General features: G+C 36.3%; 1 protein-coding gene across 3 annotated transcripts in view; it reads right to left on the reverse strand.

Annotated features, from left to right (window-relative positions):
• SMAP1 (small ArfGAP 1) overlaps positions 1 to 21753 on the reverse strand; it is a 185417-nt gene that overhangs the window by 47105 nt on the left and 116559 nt on the right. For 2 of the 3 annotated variants that reach the window (XM_003926334.4, XM_074398110.1), the window contains exons 5-6: positions 12152 to 12232; positions 5555 to 5635 (exon numbers count right to left, since the gene is read on the reverse strand). In XM_003926334.4, the coding sequence (XP_003926383.1) occupies positions 5555 to 5635; positions 12152 to 12232 (162 nt within the window). The remainder of the gene's footprint in view (positions 1 to 5554; positions 5636 to 12151; positions 12233 to 21753) is intronic. The other variant, XM_074398109.1, reaches the window with a different exon arrangement.

Below are 21753 nucleotides of genomic sequence, written 5' to 3' on the forward strand. Positions count from 1 at the left end.
AACAAAATCCACTTGGAGGAAACATACATTTACCAATCTGTTGGTTAAAGAATAAGAAACCCTATACATTTACCAAACAAATCAGATTATTTCTTTTTACTTAGGGGTACCATTGTAATCTTTTCTGTTTCACAGGGAGAAGATTTTTTATTTTTTAATGCTTCCTAGCTAAAGAAAGATAGGGAGTTGTCAAAAGCAACTAGCAATCTATACCATAATAAAACTTGGGCAACAGGGAAGCAACACTAAAATGCTTCATAAACCTACTATGCAGTGATACTGATTCTATTATTTACTTTAAAAATCTATAAACAAAAGATCATCATCAAACTAATCTTCAAGATCTAGCTTTAAGTTAGAAATGCAATGATTTGAGAAAAATATAATTTTCCAAAACTATTTACAGAAATGTTCTGTGAGACATCTGCTGCACTTACTCACCTACACCATACGTTGCTATGATTTTTAAAAAATTATTATTTATTGAAAATATCTTGTTCTAAAATGCATTCACGTATCATACAAAAGGTTTATTTATCCTAAATTACACTGAGAGCATGGTGGGGGCATAAATGTATTTGTCAGATTGCTAAACAACATAACCTATCAATCTAGCATCTGGCAATAAGCCATTTAATTTAACTTTAATGATTTACTAAGAACAATTTATTTGATTTACAACTGGCTGTTACTTTTACAAGGTTATATTGAAATTTCAAGTTCAACAGATTTGCAGTTGTATCCTGTGCTCATATTAATAGGTTAGCTGACTTATATTTATCAAGTACAAATGTATTTTTTTAATTGTATTAACATAGAAGGTTTGTTCAAAGAGGAAGTTTGATGGTTGTTTTCATTTCTTTCCCAATTAATTTTTTTAAATCACTATTCATCTACATTATCTCCTTAAATACTCAAATACTTCCTGTATCTTGGGATAAACGTATTGGTGCTGGTAAGTATGTATTATTAAAAGCAGTGGTCTTCTCTTATAGCATCACTGCTTCTTCACTTTCCTTCCCGGAATTTTTATTCTACTTTTACAGACTTTGTGAATTGATTTTCTCTTAAAAACTTCAAGAAGCTAAGGGCAAATATCTGCACAAGAGCCACTATTTTACATTTTAAAATATCACAACACATACTTTAGGGACTCCATGCCAATGAAAAGAATCTATTTTAAACTAAGAATACTCCACCAAGGCATATATACAAGAAACCAGTAAGTATGTACACACAAACACAGACACAGACAGAAAGATAGAGAGAAATAGCCTGCCCTAGGAATAAATGGGTATATTTTCTCCTAAATTAGACTGTTTTAACAGATGAAAAAAACTGATTAAAGAGAGCAGTAACTAAGGTGGGCAAGAAACCAGTTTGAAACAATATTGGGGAAAAGTCACTGAATAAAAACTAACTCTGTAGATATCTGAAATCCACCTTTAAGGATACTGTCAGATGATGTCTGAAATCAGCCCCTATGTTCAATAGTTGAAATAAGCAATTCTAAATTCAAAGCTATTTACTGGCAGAAGACGCTCTAGAGATTGAGGCAAATCTTGTCATTTAATAAAGAAAGAAAAGGAGCCTCTGGGCAGTTAAGTGGCTGATGGATCAGAAGCTACGGCCTACCCTCTCCACCTCACCCTGCGTCTTCCATGGCAACCATTTCTCATTGTAAGGAGTTAGGGAAGGAAGTGTCTCAAAAAATTTGGCTGCCTGTTTTTAAAAATAAAGTTTTTAAGGAACACATTCACTTACTGCATTCATGCTACAAGAAAACAGTAGTTGTGAAAGACACTTTAAGGTCTATAGCTTAAAATACTACCTGGTTCTTCAGAGAAAAAAGTTTGCTGATTTCTACATTACAGATTTCTTAACATACAATCAGAAGTTTCAGAAATTAATACATAGTAAGTACAGCTGATCCTTGAATGACATGGGTTTGAACTGTGTGGGTCCACTTTTATGTTTATTTTCTTCCATCTTTGCCACCTCTGGGACAGGAACACCAGCACCATCTCTTCTTTTTCCTCCTTAGTCAACTCAACATGAAGACAATGAGGATAAAAACCTTTATGATGATCTACTTCCACTTAATGAATATTAAATATATTTTCTCTTCCTTCTGATTTTCTTAATAAGATTTTATTTTCTCTAGCTTACTTTATTGTAAGAATACAGTATCTAATATACATAACATACAAAACACATATTGACTGTTTATGTTATTTGTAAGGCCTCCAGTCAACAACAGGCTATTATTAGTGGTCAAGTTTCTGAGTAATCAAGTTATGTAAGGATTTTCAACTGGACAGCGGGGGTCAGGGACCCAACTCCAGCATTGTTCAAGCGTCACCTGTATATATAACAGGCTGTAATAAATAGTACTATAACCAGAAAAGAATAGCAATCATCTTTAAAAGTCTCCATTTTTTTTCCCAGCAAAGAATGATTTTCCATGTTCCATGCTTTGAAATGTAAAACTTTGAGAAAATCTGTAAAACTTGGAAACTTCTAGGAGAAATTAAAATCTGATCAAACTGAAAAAGAACCCATATAACATTCCTTTAATAGAATACTCCTCATCTACAGAAATATATTTATAGATCATTGATTACTGGAGAGATAACCTAGTACATAAATCTAAACTAAGTGAATTAAATAGAAATGTCCAATGAATGACAAGAGTATTTTAGAAAAAAACAAAGTTTACACACAATTTTCTACTGGTATATCATAAGCATAAAAGAGAGAGATATATTTAAATATCAGTGCCTTATTAATCACTTTATTCATTACATTTTTAGGTTTTACCTTTCTCCTCCTAGGAAAAAAAAAGTAAGCCTAGCTCCCACTGACCGAATTAATAGATGCTGGAACACTACAAAAATGTAAACCACAATGAGACTTAGGTATAAACAAAATACAATGTAAACAAAAGTAGTAGCACTACTCAAGGAAAGCAAGCTTACAGAAGGAAGAAGTTGCTAACTAGAAACTAACAAATCAATGAAAGCTATTAATTCCCTAGTTAACATAGTATAAGATTAAATACAAACACATAGTATGAGATGAGGGAAGCCAGGATAATTCATTATAAAATTATGTAGAATGTATAACAGCACTTTAAATTACAATAAGAAAGGAACATGAAGACATATATGTCAAATTGAAATACACACACACACACACACACACACACACACACACACACACACACACAGCTTGAAACCAGAAGACCTGGGTTCAAATTCCTGAGCTGTCAGCAACTGTTAACACTGAACAAGTCACCTTTGAGTGACTTTACAGAATTTAGTATACTTAAGGGATTTAAATAAATATGGTTCCTTCCAACTGCCAAAAAATTCATAATCACTCATTAAGCTATTACTATGTGTCAAGAACCATATTAATGGCTTTAATTACTTATAGAAATAGGTATGACTTGAAAAAGTGATTCTAGAATAAATAATCCCTAACAAGCATCTTCTTTCAAACACATAAAGAGATATAAGTTTAATCTGTGCTGTCTTAAAAAATAAAAGCCCTTATTTTCTAACCCAGACTCAATGAATCCTCCAACTAAACTACATGACTCTAGGCAAATCGTGTATTTCCCTGAATTTTAGTTCCCCAATCTCCCCCAACTACAAAATCTTATAGTTTTTGTGAAGAATAAAAGTGACATATATAGGTGAAGTTGAATACCTTCCTTTGATGTCAGGAGTAAGCCAAGGATGCCCTCTATCACGGATTCACAAAGCAGAAAGAGAAACAGCAACAAAACTAGCCATAATAAAGAAATAAGGTATTTGCAAACACCTAACTGAAAAAAAAACGAGTATCTCCTATATGTATGTATATGTTTATAGGAAGCTACAAATCAATGAGGAAAAGCAGGCAATCCAACAGAAAAATAGGCAAAATACCCAACAAGGACTATAAAAAGCAAGATTTTTGTTTTCCATTCCCTTTTGTATTTTTTTTAAAAGGGTCTTGCTGTATTACCCATGCTAGAGTGCAGTGGTTATTCACAGGGTATGTATCACAGCACACTGCAACCTCAAACTCCTGGGCTCAAGTGATCCTCCCATCTCAGCCTCCCAAGTAGCTGGGGACGACAGATGTGCACCATCACACCCCATGTAATGTCTCACTTTTTAAAAAACACATGTCTGATTTTCACATGTATTATTTTCAGTTTTTAAATGTAAAATAAATGAAGCTATAGTGAAAAAAGGAAGGCAAAAAAGACATTAAAAGGCAACGGGCCTCTTTTTGTAATCAAGGAAATGAACAGTAAAAATTTAATGAGATCCCATTACATTACACCGTATTGCAAATGCTAAAATCTCTGACAACACTATGTGTTGCAGAGAATGTGAGGTTACTTTAATGGTAAGAGTACCTTTGGTATACACTTTGAGAAAAAGTTTGATATTATCCAATAAAGTTCACATGCACATACTTCATGACCCAGAAATTCCACTCCTAAGTCACCCTAAGAAAACATAAGCTTAGACTGCATACACAGAAGTTTTTCAAAGCAGCATTATTTAGAATAGTTAAAACCTGCATATAATCCAAATGTTCAACAGTAGAATGGATCTTCTTTCTTATATACAGTACTTCTATTATGTACCTTAAATGGATGCTCTTTGCAGTATGCAATTTATGCCTCAATAAACTTGATTTTAAAAATTTCAACAACTAAAATCACGGATGTTCCCTTTACTGACAATTCTCTTAGTATGATTCCATGTTCTTATGATGATATGCATTCAAAGCCAAGCCACTGTAATTATTTAACCAATCAATTTACAAAGTACAAGGTTCTCAATATCTCAAGTTCACTTAATCACATTTATCATGCAAACAACTGCTAAAATAATCTTCCAAAAATCCTTCTGCATTAGGGGCACCATCTGCTCTAGAATTTAAAGTGCTGCTCACAGCCTTTCCTCCCAAAAAAGAATAAAACATCTACCATTTGAATTCAAACTACTGCTCTGGTCTTATTTTTCACTACTTTCTACACATAAACAAATACCTTTCTTCAACTTCACTATTTTTCTAAACATATTTTATTTAAAATTTTCATGCCTTCTTTTCAGGCTAATTCTCTAAAACATGTACCCCTGTCTTTCACCTTAATCCCACCTATTCTTTGAGAAGTAGCTCAAAAGCTAACCTTAAGCACAGAGTCTTTTCTGAATTCCCTTTCAGGTATGTTCTCTTCACTCTCTAAACTTCTAAGTCTTCTACGTCTGATTATGTATGAAGGCTAAAAACACCATTCTCTATGTCACTCACAGGAGAATACCCGTCTCCAAGAACTCTCAGATGGTTTATACTCACACATATAAATAATTGATTACAAACAATCTACGAAAAGCTAGAAGGACGTGCTGAGCACACAATACTCACTCAACAATTGTTGTTGAAAAGAACGATTATTTACATATTGTAAATATCCAGAAAGTCACTAATATATAAGTATACAAATAAAATGGTAATCCTAATTTTTTTCTTAATAAAAGAATTTTACCTTTTCAGTTGTAAGTGGTTTTGCCGGCTTTTCTGGCTCCTTTTCTCTCTTTTTCTCTTCCTTTTTTTTTTCCTTTTCTTTCTAAAACATAGCCCAGAGTTTTGATAAGTTTACTTTTTTTTAAAGAAAGGCAACTTTTGGCTCAATTTTATTAGTATGAGTCATCATTTGAGAAAGGTAGAAATGTTCAGTAATTACAATATCAAGGTGCTACTGAAACAGAATAGTAAACACAGCAAATTCTTATTCTCATTGAGGTTGTATGTTGATGACACTAAAGAATATCTGTTAAAAAATTAAGACAGAGGTAAGACAATTTAGAACTTCTTTGATATATTAGGGTTTTTTTGTGTGTTTTTTTTTAAATGAATTAGATCCCCATTCAATAAATTCTCACTATATCCTTAATTAGGTTAGGCTTCCTTACAGCAATCATTAAGTTGAATTTTGAATGAGAAAAAAAAATAAAGTAAGTGATAGAACACACTTCCTTATTACATAAAGATAAATGATAATAGGTAAATATAAGGGGAAGACTATAAAATCAGTTTGTTTGTTTCTTAATCACAAGATACCTTAAGTCCATCATCACAGTTTTTGTTTTTTAAAAAAGGACAAATACAGTAATTTTCTTGAGAAAAAAAATTTCAAAATAGTGCTTGGGGACCACATCCAACCGACTAGTGTAAGGCAGTAGAGGTAAAGTATAAATGACATTATGATATTCACAATTTGCATTTCCAATAAAGATTAGATATAATGTTAAAAAATTAAGGATTAAAAGTAGCAACAATAAATCTTAAGAGCCAAAAGAGGAAAATGAAAAGAGATTAAACAAAGAGCATTCATCAGTCATCTAGAGGAAAGAGATAACTAGGAACTGAGAACTGAAAGTCACTGCAACTAAACATTAACCTGGCCCTTAGTTTCTTGGCAGCAAAAAAAGATAAACTGAAGAACCTAGGGAAGGCAGCATGATAAACATGCAGAACTTAGTCAAAATACCTAAAGGCTGCATTTGTACCTATACTTTTAAAATGGTGTCTGATGCAACTTCTGTCAGAGGAAATTTGCCATTTGTAAATTAGGAAAGATAATACTGGCAATTCCTAGATTATAATGTGAGAGAACTAATAAAAGTTCAAAGGGCTCTGCAACCATTCATATAAAGTTCAAAAACAGGCAAATGTATGATGTTTGAGAGTGTACACAATAGTATAAAATTATTTTAAAAAGCAAAAAAGTGATGATGATGATGATGATGATGATAAAAATCAGGATGTTAATTACCTTTAAGGAGAAGGAATGAGGTTATTTAGGAAGAGAGTCACATGGGAGCTTTCGAAGTGCTCATAACATTCAGTTTCAATATTCATTACACAGTGATAGTCTTTATAAGTATTGATTTAACTATATATATATGTATATATGCATATTTAATGTGCATTTCAGTACTAAAAAAAAAAAGGCACTAAGAACCTAGAAAGCAACTCTGCAAACTATAAAGCACTACACAAATATGACAAATATTATAATTCTAGTGTTTGCTGTATGATTTTTAAAAAAGAAAAGGAGGATGGATGTGGTGGCTCATGCCTATAATCCCAGCAGTTCGGGAAGCTGAAGGGGGTGGATGACAAGGTTAGAATAACGAGACCATCCTGGCCAACACGGTGAAACCCCTCTACTAAAAACACAAAAATTAGTCAGGCATGATGGCATGTGCCTGTCATCCCAGTTACTCAGGAAGCTGAGGCAGGAGAATCACTTGAACCAGGAGGCAGAGGTTGCAGTGAGCTGAGATCGCACCACTGCACTCCAGCCTGGGTGATAAACTCCACCCCAAAAAGAAAAAAGAAAAAAAAAGGAAAGGAAAATCTTTCATCTTAGTACAAAATTTTTTAAAAAATTCATAGCAAAGATCTTCACATTTGGGGCATGAATAAGCAATGTCTTCAATTGCAATTTTAAGAACAGGGAAATTCTAAAGGATTTATCTTTTTCACCTTTTCTTTTATTAGCCATTAATAAAAGGCAATGGGTGTTGTAATAGTAATTCGCCAATTACTGAAAGTAGAGGACAAAGCTAACTAACTGTTGGTATATTGCTTTGCAACAAAAGAATATATGGGTAGATTGCCGGGCGTGGTGGCTCAAGCTTGTAATCCCAGCACTTTGGGAGGCCGAGGCGGGTGGATCACAAGGTCAAGAGATCGAGACCATCCTGGTCAACATAGTGAAACCCCGTCTCTACTAAAAATACAAAAAATTAGCTGGGCATGGTGGCACGTGCCTGTAATCCCAGCTACTCAGGAGGCTGAGGCAGGAGAATTGCCTGAACCCAGGAGGCGGAGGTTGCGGTGAGCCGAGATTGCGCCATTGCACTCCAGCCTGGGTAACAAGAGTGAAACTCTGTCTCAAAAAAAAAAAAAAAAAAAAGAATATATGGGTAGAATTTCCAGAATCTGGACAGTTTATATCTCAGGCCCCCTAGACTAGGATTCTCTAAAGTTATTTGTTTCAATAATGCTTTTCAGAAACAGGATAAAAGTCAACATAAAGTTGAACTTGTGGTAAAACCTGAAGAGTAATCTATATGCTTTAGTTACCAGAAGAGCATATGTCAATAGTGACATTTTCCCTTGAAAATTAAGTATATTAACACAGCCTAGCACAGACAGAAAACCATCTAAAAGGTTGGGATATTTCTCATAAAAGATCTTCGTATCTACTCAAGTGCCTGGGCTTTAAACTGGAAATAAGGAAGATGTAACCCTTTAAGAATAACTAGAAACATTACCTATTGCTGACTCAACCGTTTCCCAAATCAAAACTTTCATTTCCAAAACACAACAAGCACTTATTAAGTGCTTTCTGTGGGCCAGGTGGTAAGTACCTTATTGTCTAATTTAATCTTTGCAACAACTATCTGAAATAAAAAGTTTACCTACTGTCATCTTACAAATGGAGAAACAAAATCTTACGAAGTAATGCCCAAAGCAACAGTTAATCAAAGCTCGTGGTAGGACTGAGGGACTATGGAGCCCAGCTTTCAAGTTTCACTACTCACTGTGGTCCAGTGGAGCTTTGCTATTTATTATTGCTGTTATTATTTCTTGCAGTAACAGCTAATATTTTATGAAGCCTTACTATGAGCCAGGCACTATTTTGGCTCTTAATCCTCACAACTTTAGGAATTTAGTAATACCATCCCCATTTTATATGTAAAGAATAAATAAGATGTGCAAAAATCTTACATATATTACAAAACATTTTCTTATATTTTTAGTAAACTTTGGTGCAGAAAGCAATGTGACAGAACATTCTCATTACTATACTGAGACTGAGGCCAGGCATAGTGGCTCATGCCTGTAATCTAGGCACTTTGGGAAGCTGAGACAGGCAGATCACCTGAGGTCAGAAATTCAAGTCCAGCATGACCAACATGGTGAAATCCTGTCTCTACTAAAAATACAAATATTAGCCAGGTGTGGTGGCGCAAGCCTGTAATCTCAACTACTTGGGAGGCTGAGGCAGGAGAATCACTTGAACAGGTCAGGCAGAGGTTGTAGTGAGCCTAGACCATGCCATTGCTCTCCAGCCTGGGCAACAAGAACGAAACTTCATCTCAAAAACATAAAGAAAAATATGTTGAGAATGAGTTGCTTCCTAACCTCCCAGAACTATTAGTTATTGCTATGATCTGAATGTTTGTGTCCACCCCAAAATTAATATGTAAAAATCTAATCCGCAGTGTGATTGCATTAGAAGGTTGGGCCTTTGCATTAGGTCATAAGGATGAAACCTTCATGAATGGGATTCACACCCCTATTAAAAAAAAAAAAACGCCCCAGAAAGATTTCCTGCCCTTTCCCACTATATGAGGGCACAAAGATACACCATTTTATGAACCAGAAAGGGGGCCCTTCACAAGATATGGAACCTGCTGGAGACTTGATCTTGGTCTTTCCAGTCTCCAGAACTATGAGAAATAAATTTTTGTTGTTTATAAGCTACTCAATCTATAGTATATTGTTACAGCAGCCAGCACAGGCAAAGACAGTTATTTCTCAAGAATGCCATTGCAGAAAAAATAAATAAATAAATAAATAAATAAAAAGAATGCCATTGCGTCATGAGTAGAAAAGAAGTTTAACATCCTAAACACCATGACTGGTGTACACAGATGAAATAAATAAAAACAAATCAAATTCACCAGCTACAGTTGCCAGAGGGAGAGCATGACTTGATATTCTTTAACACTGGAATTCAGCTGTAAAAATACAGCTGTTACCTACTCTGATTCTGGCAGTGGTATCAGGATACAGGCTTTGAAGTAATATTAACAGTACGGGCTCTAAACTCATCATGCAGTTTGACCCACAGATGACTGCCATCCATAGAATCAAAAGCTGCTGAAAGATCAAAGAGTACTGTGAAAACCTAAGTTGTTTTAAACCATTTTCTCAGCGAGAACAAAATATTACAGTGCTTTGTATTTTAAAACAGTTCTTGAAACCTGGTAGCTATATGCATAAGTGACATAGTGAAATGGCTGACCTCCTGTGCAAGAAAACTGGTTAAACATTCAAGTCCAATAAGATGGAGGAAAGTACATACTGGGTTCATTATAATCAAATTATATTTGAGTGACTTAAAGAAAGACATAGGGCTGGGCACAGTGGCTCACACCTGTAATCACAACACTTTGGGAAGCCAAGGTGGGTGGATCACCTGAGGTTGGGAGTTCAAGATTAGCCTGACCAACATGGAGAAGCCTCGTCTCTACTAAAAATACAAAATTAGCCGGGTGTGGTGGTGCATGCCTGTAATCCCAGCTACTCAGGAGGCTGAGGCAGGAGAATAGCTTGAACCTGGGAGGCAGAGGTTGCAGTGAGCCAGGATCACGCCATTGCACTCCAACCTGGACAACAAGAGTGAAACTCTGTCTCAAAAATAAATAAATAAATAAATAAATAAATAAATAAATAAAGACATAGTCTCCAAAAATTTTAAGCACGCTCTCTCTCTCGCTCTCTCTCTCTCTCTCTCTCTCTCACTACTCTCCTCTCCTCTTCTTTCCCCCAGGCCTAAACCTGTATATCCAACCATGTACTAAATACCTCAATGTTCCACAGTGACGTCATACATAACACATCCAACTTTTAATTCACCTCTTTCCTTTTCTGCTCAAACCTGTTACTTCTTTTCAGCTTGTATCCTTATCTCACTAACTGGCACCATCATCTACTAAGATGCTCAAGATAAAAAGTGAAAGTCACAAAACTTTCCAAAGCACCTCCATAAGGTATCAATTACTAAACCCCATGGACTATACCTTCTTAAGATCTCTCAAAATTACACTCTTTTTCATTCCCTCTGTTCCTACTTTGGAGCATGTCCCCCTCCTTTTATTCCCGGATTAAAATAATAGTTTCTCAAGTCTTTTCCTCACCTATCATCATAAAATTCACTCCCCATGGAGCCTGAAAAGCAGTGTTACAACATAAAAATCTGATCCTGTCACACCGTACCCACTCCCTAATGCTTGCAACTCATCATTTAAGTGCCTGGGCCTTCAGAATCAAACTCCTTCACGAGAAAGAGAGGAGCCTTGCCATTCTACTTGTATTTCAGCCATGCCATTCTACCTGCAACTCCACAAAAACTGTACTTTGCCCATATGTTTTTTCACAGGCTGGTTTCTCTATCTAGAATGCTTCCCAATCCTTCCTTATGTCTAATGCTTATTTAAAGCATAAGATATACCCAAATGATGCCTCCTGTATTAACTGCAGTATAGTGAGTGTACATCAATTACAGCTCATAATATATTGTATTATAAACTGCTATATAGTTATCTGTTTTCTTGCCTTAGACTGTAAGTTCTAGGAGGGCAGGGACTGTATCTTGTCTTTGTATATCACACATCTAGCAAACCATTTATCATTTATTCCATATCTGTGGGAAAAATGATAGTTGAAAGAATGCCTCAAACTTATTAAGGCCAATGTAACAAAAACAAATAGAGTCAAATATTTGTAGAGGTGACTTTAAAAATACACAGTGGTAGTATCTGCATCCTAATCACTTCCACCAGAAATGCATTCTAACAGTTGTCATTGATGATTCTGAACTCATGATCCCTTAATACACACATTTTATTTGTACAATGGTTACTATTGCTTAAAAAAAGAAACTTGACAATAACTTTCTTTAACTTAAATGTAGTATTTAATGATAAATTAGCTAAAGCTAAAGCTTTTAACAACAGAATCATAGAAAGAAAAGATTTTTTTTTAAAGTTCCTATAAGTATAAAATAATAATGGGCACAACAATAAAAAACTGATTGCTTCTTAACTGTTGAGATATAGTCATGGCACCAATAAATCAGTCATTCCAAAATTAAATATAGATTTAAAGTTCTTTAATCATACCTGTGGTATAAAAAATATTCTGCAAATAGCTGTATTAGTTCTAGGGAATCACTCAAAATATAAACAACTATTATGGTGTTCCCAAATGACACACTATGAAATAAAGTTAATTTACCATTTAATACTACATAATCTATCTGGTTAAAACATTACCATACCTCCAATTTATTTTTGTCAACAGCAGCTTGCAGAGAAGGAGAGGACACCAAAGGCTGAAGAGGAGCATCAGAGGAGGAAATCTGTAGAGTGCAGATGAAAAATGAGGAGAAGAAAAAAACAGAAAGAAGGTAATGAGAATTGACAGGTACAGGAAAGAAAAAAACCCTGTATATTTTTGAGATATAGAAGCACTTAGAGGCATATTAATAAAGGAAAACAATGCATCAAGAAAGAAGTACTGCTTTTTTAAAAATTTCAATTTGAAATTTATGAAAGATTTTAGTACTAACATATTATTTAAAATGGATTTTACTAGAATATAAAATTTTAAATGTAGTCAGATAAGATCATACTAAAATATCTTCCATTTTTTTAAAAAAAGGTCAAAGCTGAGCCTTAAAGCCTCGTTTAAAACTGGTTATGGAAAATAATTAATTTTCTCTCACAGTTCATCTTTAATCATTGTTACTACTGAAATACGAATGCTCTGAAGCATGAGGAACATTGTCCAAAGTAGTAGAAAAGCAAAAATGAGTTTTTGTTTTTACTTATAATAACTTTTAAGAATGAAAAATAAAATGGAGCTGAAATAGTGAAAGTTAATTAAAATTTAAATCAACTGTTTAAGAAAATACAAAAAAAGCTGAGAAAAAAGAGTGGATTAATGTAACAGCTGAGCAGCAGACTTATTATAAAGTAATTTATACACTTCCTTCTTTAAGAGCAGCAGGCTAACACCATTTCCAGTGCTGTACTTGCTGAATTACCCCAAAGCATTACGAGAGTTATATATGCAGCAGAGGCAATTTATACACAAAAATGGGCTTCATCTAAAAGCTTTTCTCACACATCTTCCTGCCCAATTTCTACATGCGTAGTTGATCACTTTAATGGAAGTATTATCTTCCTGCTCTCTTTACTGCCAAAATATAACAGAAATACATTTTAAAAATGCATAGTAGATCTTTGAGGTCATAAAACTGACATCTCTATATTGCCCTATAATATCAATAGTGCCTATGAGGAATTTTTAAAATTAAAAGGTGCTATTACAGGTTAGGTCATTATGTAATGTCAAAATAACACTGCAAGATGACAAGTCCTCCCTCAATCTGCTTGTTATTAAGTTAGTTATGGCAGTAATTCTTGAATCACAATACAAGACTATAAACTTTAGGGGATTTTTTTTCCTTGCTTGCACACTGTTGGCTCTGTTATAACTGTGTAAGCTAGCCACTTAATGAGTATTCATGCAAGTTACACAGGAGAGAAAATAAACACCACAAGAAAATGTAGATCTTCCATTTAAAAAAAAAAAAAAAAAGGCCAAAGCTGAGACTTATAGCCTGGCTTAAAACTGGTTTGTCCTATTGGATATTTACTTGCTAGAAATCTTTAATTACCACTTTATATAGAAAATAAGAATAAAGCACTTTGGAAGGCTGAGGTAGGGAGATCACTTGAGGTCAGGAGTTTAAGACCACTTTGGCCAACATGGTGAACCCCATCTCCACTAAAAATACAAAAACAGGCCAGACATGTATGCCTGTAATCCCAGCTACTTGGGAGGCTGTGGCAGAAGAATCACTTGAACCTAGAAGGCGGAGGCTGCAGTGAGCCAAGATTGCACCAAGGCATTCCAGCTGAGGAAACAGAGCGAGACTCTGTCAAAAAAAAAAAAAAGAATAAAAAGCCATAAGATCACTTAAACAAGAAGACAGCTGTATCATAAAGTTCATGAAAAGCAGAACAAAAATATAAAAGGAGAATATGGGCAGTGAGTATGTCAAAAGTTACTATTCCTTAGAAACTAGCAAGATAATTCATTGTACAAGTGCTTATCCTTCTTGTGAGAAGATGATAAGCTGATCTGGCCAGTGTAAAACTCAGTGGCAGAAATACAAAATTCAAATCAATAAATATTAGTAATTTAATAAAAAAAAATTTTTTTCAGACAGGGTCTCACTCCATCACCCAGGCTGGAGTACAGTGTGAAGATCATCGCTCACTATAACCTTAAATTCTGGACTCAATTAAAAACCTTTTTTATTGCAACCATATTTTTTTCTGTTTTTAAGACAGTCCTTCTATGTTGCCTAGGCTAGACTCAAACTCTTGGGCTCAAGCAATCTTCCTGCCTCTTACCTCCTGAATAGCTGGGATTACAGGGGCACATCATATTTTAATACAAAAAAGAAAAAGGAAAAATGCTTCAATACTATGTTCCAGGCAGGAAAGAAAACAGAAGCTTATTCAAGAAGAAAGATATCTGAAAAGTCAAGGGATAGATGAACAAGTGAATCAATAACAAATCAGAAACATAATAGAAGAAAGAAGGCACAAAAGAGTACACAGCGTATCAAACTACTCACAGAAAACTCTAGGAAATTTAGCTATGGTGATTTTTTAAAAAATGAGATCAGTCACCAAGGCCATGGTTGGGAGCTGACTAGCAAGGAGCACAAAGGAACTTTTTGGAGTGACAGAAAAGTTCTGTATCTTGATTGTGGAGCTAGTGGTTACACAGGGATATGTATTTGTCAAAACTCATTGAACAGTATCTTAAAATATCTACTTTTTATTGTATATGAATTATATTTTGATAAAATTATTTAAAGTCATATTAGCAGGGTAATAGTATTATGTGAGCAAGGAATAAAGAAATAGAAATCAACATACTGACAACTGGAAGCAAGTGACAGTACAGACACAGGGGTAGATGAGGGAAGAAAAAAGGTCAGTGAAAAAGAGGAAAGAAATACGGAGACATGAAAAACTAGGTACTCCAGTCTTCTTTCTAAATCTCTCAAAACCATCCACTTCTAATCACCTCCACCAACTACCCTAGTAGGAAATCACCAGTATCCATCTTCTGGATCAGTCCTCCTAATTGGTCTCCTTGCCCCAAATCTTGCCCTCTCCAAATCCATTCTCAATACCAGGTCATTCTCAAATTAAATCTGACCACTACATATCACTGCTTAGAAGGCCTGAATAGTTTATATACATTATGCAACCACAGAGTCCAAATTCCTTAATCAGGCCACAAGTGTCATCTACGTTATCTCCCTATTTCTCCCTCCTCTAGTTATACTCATATATACTTTGGCCAGCCAGAGACGACTCCCTTCTGTTTTCGGTTCTCTAGTCTGCTTCTCTGAACTCTAGGGGCCTTTCCTCTTGCTTCTACTTCAGAAACCCAAGCTTTTATTAGTTCCTACCCATCCTTTAATTTTGAGTTAACACTGCCCGCTCTGGGAATTATTCAAAGTATACCTTTATCTCTTTATAGAGCCTGGAGTAAGCACCTCCTATAATATTTTCCTATTATGTGGGTGTTATCACATGTTGTCTTAAAAAGATCTGGTTACTTATCAGTATTCTTTGTTAAACCAAAGTTCTCTAAGGCAGATATTATTTCTATTCTGTTCACCATCTTTAGCACCTGACATTCAACAGATCTTAATGAATATTGTCAACTGCTACAGGAAAAGCGGAGTAAGAAAGCATCTCAAAGGGAGAACCAAAAGGAGGCTCAATCTCAGCAATTACTGTTCTTTGAAAGTTCACTGGCTTGCTAACATACTTTTTTGAAATCCCATAGAAGTTATTCATATTTACTTTCAAATTTAGAATTTTGTAACTAGATGTTAATTCCATTTCACTGGCTCTTAGCACATATAAAGCATAAGACTCTGATGTTAGAAAATTTTGCTAGAAATTCGTGGTGTCAGTGAATTCAGTAGTCATATTTAAATGTTTTCCCAATTCCCACCCACACCTTCTATCCATGAGATAATATGTGGTAGGAATCCAGTAAAGACATTCTTCAGAAATAAAATGAATTTAAAAGTCCTTCCTTCAATTATTCTTAAGCTCAGATGTTCTTCTTTAGGCCACCATCAAAGTAACCTATATGTGAAAAAAAATCCCAGAACAGTGTAATTGTATAAACCTACCTCATGCAAAAGAAAAAGTGACCATGCAAAACAAGTTCCTGACTCCCATCTGCAAGGATAAAATGAATAAACACCCTTTGAAAAGGTATGAAGTAACTGAAGGCCATAAGGCATAATGTTTAATATTTTCTTGATGAATTTTTTGAAATCTTTGCTACTACCTCCCTTTTAAACAAAATAATGCCATGAAAATTAAATCTGGCAGTCCGAAACACTGAAAAAGATACAGTCACTGAAAAATGTCTTACAGATTAATTGCTGGCAATGGATTACTTCAATCTCATTTTGGAAATTCCTGGGTATGTTTTCTATCCATATTCCTGGATATGGAAATTTTATCACAGCAATTCTCAAATAGCTGTCTCATGAGCTTTTAGTATACCATGAAGTTCAAGTTTTTCAGAAGTCTAGTAATCATTTTAAATATATGATTTCCAATGTCTTTTGCATTCCATGGCATGTCTTAGATAAAAAAAGCTGAAAACATACACATTTACTAAATTAGTAGAAAACCCATATAAAACACGCCATCAATTAAATTCATCAGTAGGAGGGTTAAAGGACACTGAAAACTTGACCAAGTAACCATAGCTACAAAGTGTGTAGAAGATGCCTAAATCTTAGTAATAACAGTTTACTTTAATATCTTTGGCCAAGTCAGTAAGAAATATGTAGAATTCTAGAAAATTTTTAAAAATTTAGGTCCTTTACCTGCTCTATTGGTGTATCCCATAATTAAAGGGCTGATTAAAATGTGGAGAGATTAATAAAACAGAACTCAAGCCAAAATATTTCCCATGCTATAAAGTCTTATAATTAAGTTCAAGTATTCATTTTTCTTAATTATCTACCTGCTTACAGTCATTTGCTGCCATCACAGTAGTTTATATTATAAGCAGTTATATGCAAGGCACCCTACTAAGAATATACTTCACCTTAATTCTTGCAGCAATACTATGAAATTCGGACACTATGACATCCCTGTTCCACAGAAGAGGAAGCAAATGGTAATGAAAGGAAGTAACAAAGAAAACCAAGTAGAAACGATGTTCTTTTACACTAATCCCAACTCATTAGCTGAAGAGAGACAGAGCCGGGATGGGGCAGGGAAAGAGGGAAAAGTGGCTGGAGAAAAAGAGCAAATTATGTGGCAGTTCAGCCTCATCTACCTAAGTCCTCTTGTATCTCCTAAACTCACTTAAAATACTTTGCTTCCCATTGTGATTCACTCCTGGTAAGTGAGCGAGAGGAGGACAGACAGGACAGATTTCTCTTTTTCTCTTTTTCTTTTCTGAAACAGAGTCTTACTCTGATGCCCAGGTTGTAGTACAGCAGTGTGATCACAGCTCACTAAAGCCTCAACCTCCTGGCCTCAAGCAATTCTCCCACCTCAGCCTCCTGAGTAGCTGAAACTACAGGCACACTCCACCATACCCAGCTAATTTTTTTAAAAAAAACTTGAAGTGACAGGGTCTTGTCATGTTACCCAAACATGCCTCAAACTCCTGGACCTCAAGTGATCCTCCCAATTCAGCCTCCTAAAGTGCTGGGATGACAGATATGAGCCACCATGCCTGGCCAAGAGGACAAATTTCTGTAAATGTTTCAAATTTCCCATCACTCAATGAATTCAGGCAGAACAAGAGAGGTAGACTTATTCTATATGACCAAAGTAGGCAAAATTCTGACAGCCACTAAAATTCCCATCCCCTGGCATACACACTGTTTAACACCCTCACCGTTGACTGTGGGCAGGACTGTGGTAAATCAAATAATGAGCAGGCCATGTGTGGACTAAAATAAATGTCAGATTCTGACTTAAAGCCTACCACCAGGTACAGCTGTACAACTGAAGTGCATCAACTCACTTGCCGCTATAAAGCCTGCCACCAGATGCAGCTTAATTGTTACTTACCAATGATAGGGTTTTGATATGAGTCTGCAGGTAACTGATTTATCATGGTCTCTGTGCAGTCAAACGTCTTTGCCAATGTTAACCTGTATTTGTAGCCACTCCCTAGCACTAGCATCACTGCTTCAGCTCCATCTCAGATCATCAGGCAATAGACTCTCACGTGGAGCACAAAAACCTGGATCCCTCACATGCACAGTTCACAACAGGGTTCATGCTCGTAAGACAATGTAATGCCACCACTGGTCTGACAGAAGGTGGAGCTCAGGCAGTGGTCTGGGGATGGGACCCCTTGCTTTAGAAGATATGAAAGAAATAAAGTATCATTTTTCTCTTTGAGGCTACAAACCAGCAAAACTTCTTTCTACTAAAAAAATACCTACCTGGAACATATCTACCTTTTTTTCTTGCCTTTAGCTGAACTTTATTTTTCCCCTTTTAGAGACTTTTCCCTTAATTTGTGCTTGAGATGCCACATGGCACTCAAAACTATATGATCTAAAAACAGCAAGGAGATAATCACACACTGAATAGAGTATTTAGGGGAGAATAGTACTCAGTAGTTAAGTGTCAAGGAAGCTCTGAGACAGAAAAATTCAAGATGGCAGCATCGAGAGGGAAGCAATGCAGCTGGCCAGGATTGGCTAGAAGCCAGGAAAGACTCCCTATTGTGTTGGCAAAGTAAGCAAAAATCCCTAACAGTCTAGATTCCCAATAGAGCCTCTGCAATCTTAGCTATGGGAGAGTCCTTCAGCCCTGACAGCCCTGCACTTAGTATAACGAGCTGCCTGGAGTCCACCCAACTACACGATCCTAGAGAGAATTCATCCTGGGTCTCACCCACCCACTAGGACCAAGTTGCTGCTGCACAGTGCCATTTTGAGAGTACTGCCAAACCTAGACTACATCCAGCCCTGAAGCCCAATAATCCCAGCATCGTGACATCCCTGGGATCTCCCAACATCACTTGACATCTGCCCAGAAGGCCTCAGCATCAGAACACCAGCTAGACTCAGCAGTGCAGCCATGTCCCTGACATCTGAGTCCCGCAGAGCCCTACACCCTGGAGAAGAGGCAGTCTAGCACATCAGGGAGTCTGCTTCAGGACATAAGGAGCTGAAGCATGTGCTCCCCAGACCTGAAAGTCACCTGCCTGGGGCTGCTACCACTGACAGTGACCCTGCCCCCTCCAGGAGCAGAGCCATTGTGTATCCACATACATTGCCCGGGATGCCAATACAAGTGCCTGGACATGCTGCCCAGCGACCTGAGAACTGACTGGTCCAGTTGGCCACCACCCACACATGCTGCCTGGGGGACTAAGGAATGGCCTGCCTCCATCACTGTCACTGCCCACACACCCAGCCCAGGGACCCAAGAAAGGGCCTGGTTAGAGGCACCCCATGGCCACCATCAAAGTCTGGAAAGGTCTCCTCAATGCCTGAGAACAGGCCTACTCAGAGCTGCTGCCACCAACACCAGCATGGACTGCCCAGGGGCCTGAAAACTGACCTATTTAGACTGCCACTGCTGTTGGCATACTCCACCTTGGGAGCCAAGAACCTTCTTACCTAGCCACAGACACCACCCAATCCAACCAGGGGCTTGAGGATTAACTCATCTGGGTCCTAGGACATCCACTGCATATGCCCATACAATCTGCTCATGATCAACTGGGATTTCCCCCAAGCATGCACAAATGGCTTAACATATACAAATCAATAAATGCAACACATCACATCAACAGAATGAAGGACAAAAACCATATAATCATTTCAACAGATGCAGAAAAAGAATTTCATAAAATTCAACATCTCTTCATGATAAACATTCTCAACAAATTAGGCATAAAGGAACATATCCCAACGTAATAAAGGCCATATATGACAAACCCACAGCTAACATCATACTGAATGGGGAAAAGCTGAAAACTTTTCTTCTAAGAACAGAAATAAGACAAGGATACCTATCTTCACCACTCTTATTCAATATAACAACATAATATTCAACGCATTATCCTTTGTGAAACAAAGGATAATGAAGGTAAATATCCCATTTTACATTATGTGATTTTTACACATTCCATGCCTGTATTAAAACATCTCATGTATCCCATAAATATATACACCTACTGTATACCCACAAAAATTAAAAATTATTAAACATAGATTAAAGACTTGGGTGAGCACAGTGGCTCAATGTCTGTAATCCTAGCACTTTGAAAGGCCAAGACAGGCAGATTACTTGAGGCCAGGAGTTCAAACCAGCCTGGCCAACATGGCAAAACCCTATCTCTACTAAAAACACAAATATTAGCTGGGCCTGGTGGCATGTACCTGTAATGCCAGCTACTCAGGAGGCTGTGGCAGGAGAATCGCTTGAACCCAGAAGGTGGAGGTTGCAGCCTGGGTGGCAGAGTGAGACTGCATCTCAAAAAAAAAATTTTTTTTAATAATAAAGACTTAAATAGAAGACCCAACACTATAAAATTTGTAGAAGAAAACATAGGAAACACTGGTCTAGGCAAAGATCTTATGAAGAAAACATCAAAAGCACAGGCAACACAACCAAAAATAGACAAATGGGACTACATTTAACTAAAAAGCTTCTGCATGGCAAAGGAGACAATTAATAGAGTTAAGAGACAATCTGTAAAATAAGAGAAAATATTAGCAAACTACTCATCTGACAAGAAACTAACATTCATAATATACAAGGAAATCAACTCAAAAGCAAAAAACTGAAAAACAGAAAACAAAGGTTAATAGACAAATGATCTAAATAGACATTTCTCAAAAGACAGAAAAATAGCCAACAAGTATATAAAAGAGTGGTCACATCAATAATTATCAGACAAATGCAAGTCAAAACCACAATAAGATATTTTACCACAGTTAAAATGGTCTATCAAAAAGATGATAGATACTGGAAAGGATGCAGAGAAAACAAAACTCTTTAGACACTGTTGGTAGGAATGTGAATTAGTACAGCTACTATGGACAATATGGAGGTTTTTCAAAAAAATAAAAACAGAATTACCATATAATCCAGCAATCCCACTACAGGGCATTTATCTAAAGAAAATGAAATTAGTATATCAAAGATATACCTGAACCCCCATGTTTACTGCAGCTCTATTCAAAACAGCCAAGATGCAGAATTAAATTTCCACCAACAGATGAACAGATTTGTAAAGTGTGACATATATACAAAATGGAATACCATTCAGCCATAAAAACAATGAACTCCTATCATCCACAGCAACATGGATAATCCTGGGGGCCATTATGCTAAGCAAAATAAGTCAGTCACAGAAGGATAAATGCCACACATCTTCACTCTTCTGTGTAAGCTAAGAAAAACTGAACACATGGAAGTAGAGAGAACTGTGGGCATTAAAGGGTAAGGGAGAGAACGGATAGGGAGAAATTTTTAACAGGTGCAACATACGGCTAGATAGGAGGAGTAAGTTCTAGTGTTCTGCAGTATAGTAGCATAAATATGGCTAACAATAATTTAGTGTGTATTTTCAAAAAGCTAGAAGATACTGAATGTTCCCAACACAAAGAAGTGATAAATGTCGGCCACATGTGGTGGCTCACGCCTGCAATCCCAGCACTTTGGGAGGCCTAGGCAGGTGGATCACGAGGTCAAGAAATCGAGACCATCCTGGCCAACGTGGTGAAACCTGGTCTCTATTAAATACACAAAAATTAGGCCAGGCGCGGTG

This window comes from Saimiri boliviensis, chromosome 4 (assembly GCF_048565385.1).
Source record: "Saimiri boliviensis isolate mSaiBol1 chromosome 4, mSaiBol1.pri, whole genome shotgun sequence".
Taxonomy (NCBI): Eukaryota; Metazoa; Chordata; class Mammalia; order Primates; family Cebidae; genus Saimiri; species Saimiri boliviensis.